Source organism: Etheostoma spectabile, chromosome 19, assembly GCF_008692095.1.
Source record: "Etheostoma spectabile isolate EspeVRDwgs_2016 chromosome 19, UIUC_Espe_1.0, whole genome shotgun sequence".
Classification (NCBI taxonomy): Eukaryota; Metazoa; Chordata; class Actinopteri; order Perciformes; family Percidae; genus Etheostoma; species Etheostoma spectabile.
Window position 1 is genome coordinate 11,405,831 of NC_045751.1, and position 7,018 is coordinate 11,412,848.

The 7,018-nt window shown below is 38.6% G+C and overlaps 1 protein-coding gene across 3 annotated transcripts in view; it reads left to right on the plus strand.

Moving 5' to 3' along the window:
- col4a6 (collagen, type IV, alpha 6) overlaps window positions 1–7,018 on the plus strand; it is a 171,310-nt gene that overhangs the window by 121,940 nt on the left and 42,352 nt on the right. For all 3 annotated transcript variants that reach the window (XM_032544669.1, XM_032544667.1, XM_032544668.1), the window contains exons 6-12: window positions 291–335; window positions 1,148–1,267; window positions 1,689–1,748; window positions 3,831–3,866; window positions 3,994–4,056; window positions 4,662–4,697; window positions 5,477–5,518. In XM_032544669.1, coding sequence (XP_032400560.1) covers window positions 291–335; window positions 1,148–1,267; window positions 1,689–1,748; window positions 3,831–3,866; window positions 3,994–4,056; window positions 4,662–4,697; window positions 5,477–5,518 — 402 coding nt within the window. The remainder of the gene's footprint in view (window positions 1–290; window positions 336–1,147; window positions 1,268–1,688; window positions 1,749–3,830; window positions 3,867–3,993; window positions 4,057–4,661; window positions 4,698–5,476; window positions 5,519–7,018) is intronic.

Consider the following 7,018-nt stretch of genomic DNA (forward strand, 5'->3'; position numbering starts at 1 on the left):
TAAAGCAGGGTTGTGACTTTGTGATTGGCCCTTGAAATTTGTGTATGATTCTGATTGGTTTAGCAGGAAAGTGATCGCCTCCACCAGCTGGTTTGATTTAGGAAGAGAGCATCGATTAAATTAGGTCTTCCTCAAAGATTTTTTACGCTAAACTACATTAGATCTTAAAAGTAATTTTTTAAGTAGGCCTGGGAATTCCCACAATCCTCAGAGACAGACCCGTGTGCAACACTACTATGTTTTCACCACCAGGTATTGCTGTTTAAAATAATAATAATTTACTCATACAGGGACCTATGGGAGTGCCGGGGTTCCAGGGAAATGACGGAGTACCTGTAAGTAAACCAGAAACACAAATACACACAAAATGCAGGCAAATGCAGGCAAACTACAGGCCCCTGTGGCATGGTCTATGCTTTTGTCAATAGTGGCTTTTATACTTTAACCCTCATGTTTTCCTCGGGTCAAATTGACCTGTTTTCCTATATCAATGTTCTTTTTAATTCCCCAAAATAACATGATTGATTCCAACGCTCTTTGGCAAGTACACATCTCTACTTTCATTAATTTTGGGGCGTCTTATTCAATTTTATAGCATTTGAAAAACAAATGGAAGTGTTTTTGAAATAGTATTGAGTAAAAGTTGACATATTCCAGTCTGTGATTATCCATCAACATCCATTCCTTTGATTTTAGTCTCAATAATTCCTAATTTCTGCTTTTCTAACTCAAACAATAGGTATAATTTCCTATGAATTAGGTTTATTGACCATAAATTCCAAAAACAACTGTAAAACTAAAATTAATATTTTAGTGTTGAAAACATTAAAAGAAGCGACAGACATTAAAAAAGTATTGAAAACAGGGACAAAAAACTAAGAAAAAGTTAAAAACATCGATAAAAAGCATCAACAAAAGTGTTGATTTTCAATATTGACGGGAAGACAACATGAGGGTTAAACAAGTAGTCATGAAACCAGCACTTTTACACTTTTACATTAGTAAAAAGCTTGAGTTGATACTTTTTAAACCCTAGTATCTATCTAACACAACAATAGTTCACATTATTTAAAAAAAGAAAAGAAAAAGCATGGCGCCATCAGTGGTTGTTCCTGAGCAGCACCCCTTCCTGTCTGTCTGTCTGCAGGGTCACCCGGGTCAGGGCGGGAGCAGAGGACCACCAGGCCTGGACGGATGTAACGGGACCAGGGGAGAACCTGGATATCCCGGCTTTGGGAATGGAGAACCTGGATTCCCTGGAATTACTGTGAGGACAAACTCCCATTCCCTTTTGATTCCTCTATATCAATGTTTACCAAACTTAGGGTTGGGACCCAAAATGGGTCTCTAGAAAATGAGTTGAGAAAGGGGTGAGACACAGAAAGGAGAATAGAGACTTTTTTTGTTTTGGTCTACTTTTATAATGGAATAAATATACTTCATATACATTTAAATTCATGGTTTGTTCCGTCTTTTGTCCACAGTTTAAAAATGTAGATGTTACGATGATTCATGGTGGTCCCGGGGAGACACCAAATTTCTCTTTTGGGTCTTGAGCTGAAAAAGTTTGGGAACCACTGCTCTATATCTTTTGTGGATGTTTGAATGCAGTTATTTAGAGAAAGTACAGTCCATTGTCCCTGCTTGTGATGTAGCTCTAATACTGAGGACGATCTATGCTCCAACAGGGGCCTGGCGGGCCAAAGGGTCAGAAAGGAGAGCCTCGGTTCCTCTCAAACGGCATCACGGTAAGGTCTCGCACTTTCCTCTTCTTCTTTCTCTTCCTGTCTTTCCCTGAAGAAGCTCTGTGCTGTGGTTAGAGTGCCGTGACGATAAAGTTACATCCAGTCGCGTTTCCAATTTTTCCATTTCCATTGCAGATGAAACCATCTGAAGCCTTTCCACTCTGCTCATATTAATGTAGACATTTATGGATCAATAGGTTTTGTGTCTTAATTAAGTAAAATCTTATGAATATATGTCCGATTTTTGTATTGTTTTTAAAGCTATGACTCAATGTCAATAATTGTGTTAAAGCTTTAGTGTGAAACATAAATACATGGGCAGATAGATAGACAGATAGATAGATAGATAGATAGATAGATAGATAGACAGACAGACAGACAGACAGACAGACAGACAGACAGACAGATACTTTATTCATCCCGAAGAAACATTTTAAGCATCCAGTAGCAAGACAACCGTAGAACAACAAACACATATACACACATATGCATATCACACATACCTAAAAATTAAAAATTAAAAATCACTCACAGAAATGCAATGACAATGACCATGATAAGGTGAGATACTATGGTAGACTGTGTGTAATGATGATGCAAAAGTGACAAAAGTGAACAGTGCAGTAGATCATGATAGAAATAATGACTATGACTATAAAACATAAACATAATAACCTATAAACTAACTGACTGAATAAGAATAAGAAAGTAAAAACTCTCTCTGTATATCTCAGTAGGACTATGTTCAGAAGATGTTCAGACTTTCACGCACATAACCTCTTCTGAAGATAATGACTTCGCGATCACGGAAGGCTTGTATCGTGTGAACGCACACAGTTTTGCTTTCATTACTTAGAATTCCTTATGGGGGAGACAGAAACTACACACTATAGCTTTAACTACTACGGTTTATTGACTTACATGACCTTGTAGATTAGGTTGTACTGCTTTTAGGGATGTGAAGTACTTGAAGATACTCCCGGAAATGACTGGGAGCAAACCAATCTAGGCCCTGGCAGATCATTTCTATTGCGGAGCTAAAGATTCAATGTTTAAAATCAAAATAGTTTGAGCTGGTTTTTCTTAGTGTTGTCCTCTACAATTACAACCTAATGAAATTAGGTCTTTTTACTGGCTTTATTATCAAAGTGCGGTTTTGATATTTTGGCTTTTGAGAGTGGTAACACCCTATATTCAGATCGGGAGTTTGTCTGTTTTAGGATATCTAAAAACTAAACTTGACAGATTTAATTTAATCTGATGGACAGTGACTAGTATTTGGTGTGGATTTGGTCTGGGATTCAAGGATTTTAAGACCCTTTCTTAACATTTGGAACATAACATTTAGATGAGCCCAAAAAAGTATTAAGAATAGTTTTTTTGTATTATTGTCATCGTAATTTCATTAGTGGTCAAGAGACTTAGAGACTCTCATAAAACTTTGCATCTGTGCAGAAATATTCCTAAATTTTCATCTGACAAATCCGGACAGAAATCTAAAAATCCACAAAGATCTAAAATGTGTAAAAATTTAGATCCAAAAAATATTCAAATTTGATTTCATTAAAAAATACAAATGAAGAGGATTGCAGGCTATTGTCGCTTCCCGATACCCAGAAAGTCTGAAGAAGGAAACATGGAGGACCACACGTATTCAAAATCCAGATTTCAAGAACAGGAGTCTTCTTCTTCTTCTTTGCCCAGAAAGAGGACAAGGAGACTGAAAAGAGCAAGACACGGCTTTTTGAAGCGTGAAGGCTACCGTAGCAGTAATACGTACTTTGAACTGCGTGGCACGAAACAGTTGATTGCGATATGTGATCTCAACGCTAGATGGGAGAAAGTCCTACACATTGGACCTTTAAGCTTTTAGAGTGTTATTAATTATTATCTGCTCTAGCTTTTCCAACATTTTAGACACATATATGGCAATTAACGGTCTTAAAATGATGTGAAATTGCATTTTTTTGCAATTGCAAAACGTAACATTATTTTGAAATAGGTGCACCTCAATCTTCCCCAAACTCAGGGAGGACTCTGGGATTGTGCTTATGAATGATGGGTTTTTGTGTGTTTGTTTTTTAGGGTTTACCGGGTCCACCAGGAGTGGACGGTTTTCCTGTAAGACTCTTTTCTTTTTTTTTTCTGCTTCCTATGCAACGATAAATAATCTTTAATAGACAACAACACACGCGAGCACTGTAAAATGCTGCACATTGAACGCAGCGTTGTGTTTTCTCCTCTGCAGGGGGTCAGAGGTCCTGATGGTCCACCTGGTTTTACCGGTCCGAGAGGGCCGGAGGGATTCTCCGTACGTAAACTCATTCATCTGCTTCTCTCCCTGCCTCTTAATATCATTTTCAGTGACACGTTATAAATGTTTTGAACATTAAATCTTCCTTTCTTTGCACTCTGAATGACGGGTTTGCAGCAACGGGTGTAAAAACCGAAGGATTCTTTCCAAACCTGCCTGAGGAGTGAGGAAATATCTTCCAGAATTAGTGTTAAAAATGCCACAGAACCAGTTTAAGATATGACAAAATGCTTAATTATTATATAAATATAGTGTTTGGGAACTCATTAAGGTTTCAGATTAAAACCTACTGCAACAGGTATTCAACTTAAAGGGGGTTTCTGTTTCCTCAAAATGTGTAAGAATAAAGAAAGTAATTTATATCTAATTAATAAGTATTGTTACATTATCAGTTACACTTCTTTTTAAGTTATGATTATTTGGGTATAAAAATGTTATTACATGCAGATGTTTTTTTTTAATGAGGTTTTTTACCTTTTAACCAACATTAAAAGTCATTAGACGCTAACCTTTTTATCCATCTAAGCACGTTTTATTCTTGATTTGTGAATATTGTTTCTGATTTTGCTGAAACTGAGTGGGACTCTGTCGTCTGTCTCCAGGGTCTGCCTGGTCCCCCCGGCCCCCCAGGGCCAATGGTAAGTCACACACAATAGTCTTTAGGTTTATTCGGTTATCAGGCAGCACGTATATTAGTGCCCTTGTAGCTTCATCATAAATAAACGGCGAAGCCGGGGGAGAAAAAAACTTGTGAGATCATTCGAGTTTTAATTTTTTTAAAGATTAGTTTTGGGGCATTTTAGGCCTTTATTTTGACAGGACATGAAAGACTTGAAAGGGGAGAATGCCATGCAGCAAAAGGCCGCAGGTCGGGGTCAAACCCGCGGCTGCGGCGTCGAGGAGTAACCCTCTGTATACGGGCGCGCGCTCTACCAGCTGAGCTAACCGGGTGCAGAGTTTACCACTTTAATGTCAGAGAATATCCAAGTTAATTTTCTGTAAATATGTGTCTTTTCTTGTACATTTACCACTTTAACCCTTGTGTTGTCTTCCCTGTGACCATGAATTTTTGAATTTTTTATGAAGTTTTTGTATTTGTTTTGTATTTTCGATGTTTTTTTCATTGATTTTTGCCACTTTTTTGACTTCCTTTATTTCATATATTAAAAAAACTTTTGAAAACGGGTCAAATTTGACCTGAAGACAACATGAGGGTTAATCTCAGAGTTTTTTCTCCCAGTATTACCTCCCTCCTCCAGCTTCGTCATTTCTTTATTTTGTTGACCTGCAGGGGCTCTAATACGCCGCTGTGGTACACAGCTGCTGTACACAGCTGCTGTACAGAAAGTTTTCCACATTTAAAGGTTGTTGGTCTTTGTTCTTTTAAGTGCGTTTTGGTAACCCTTGTTGTTTTCAGGGGAGCCGTAGTGACGGATATGTAGGAGAGAAAGGAGACAAGGTATGCTTTGTTAACTGAAGAGCACATGCATGTAGACTTTGTCTGTAGTGAGACACACACACACACACACACACACACACACACGTAATGGCCTGCTGAGTGAGTTCAACTTGTCAAAAAGTAACATCTGGGAGTCTCTTTTTTTTTCTTCTCGAGTACACAAATTGTGCTTTTCCCCTGTTTTAGTTTCAGCTTTTTCACTTATAAACACAATAAACAGCAGATTATTTAAATTAAGTTTAACTTCACCGCCCTAAGAATCAGGTAAACCTTGTCTAAAAATCATTTGGACACTATAATTAGTGACCCAACACCGACGATGGATGGCTGGAATAAGAGTGCCAGTGTGTAAATGGTTTACCTGCCACTTACTTCACCAAAGCATTTGATTCGTTGGCTGGGGTTGGGATTCCCGCCTGAGGAACGTTGTCACAACAAAGCTGAGTTTGTGTCAAATCAACTGCGAGTGAGACTGAGGATGCTTTATCTCCATGACATCATCTCAGGTGCTAGTTTGAGACATACCAGAGCAGAACATGTCAAATCCACAACACTAAAAACCGCCAACCTCCATCTGCTGTAGCACACACACTATGGAGAAGAAGCTCAGACAAGCACACTGCAAAATATCTGAACTATCCCTTTAATTTAATCGGGCTTTTAGAGTGAAATGTCAAACATCAGAAACAGCAGACTTAGGGTGCTCTAGCTCTCTGTGTGTGTGTTTGTGTGTGTGTGTGTGTGTGCGTGTGCGTGTGCGTGTGTGTGTGTATAAAGTGAATCCTTTGGACATAATGCATGTTTAAATCTGACTGGTGGTGGCTTTGCAAACTTGCACTTCTTCCGTCCAACACACATTCCTTTACCCTCCATCTATATCCTTCCCTCCTTTAACCCCACCCATCCCTGCATCCCTCCATCCTCCTCCTCCTCTCTCCGTCCCCGGATTGACTATTTATTTATTTTTTTGAATTCCTTTTCCTGTATGATAAAAAAGATCACACCTCTACTTGATTCAGTCTGGTTTGTTCTTTCAAATGATCCGTGCTGCCACTGAGACAAGTCACAAACTCACCCAGATGTGCAGTCATGTTGATTTAGATCTGGAATCAGTGTTTTACCTCAAATCCTAATCAAATCTTCCCTAATAATTAAATAAAAATATATATATACAGTTTGTGAGTTGCACCAGAGGCAATACACACTTGTTTCCCTCACTGTTGAAGGACAGTTCAGAGATTTTACATGATGAAGTTTTTCTACCGAATTGGAAAAAAAAGTAATTTAATCAAAATTCATCCAATCTCAATCAGGCCGTGCGTCGCCTTCTATTTGGTGGCATTACATATGAAAAAGATCCTTGAATCAAAGAAAACTTCACCGTTTAAATGTCCGAGCTGTCCCTCTGGAGGACGACCTGTGGCCTGTAACTGGGTGCTGGAATCACTCGCTCCTACTTCCTATGTTGCACTTCATCCCCCCCCCCTTTAATCCCACTTT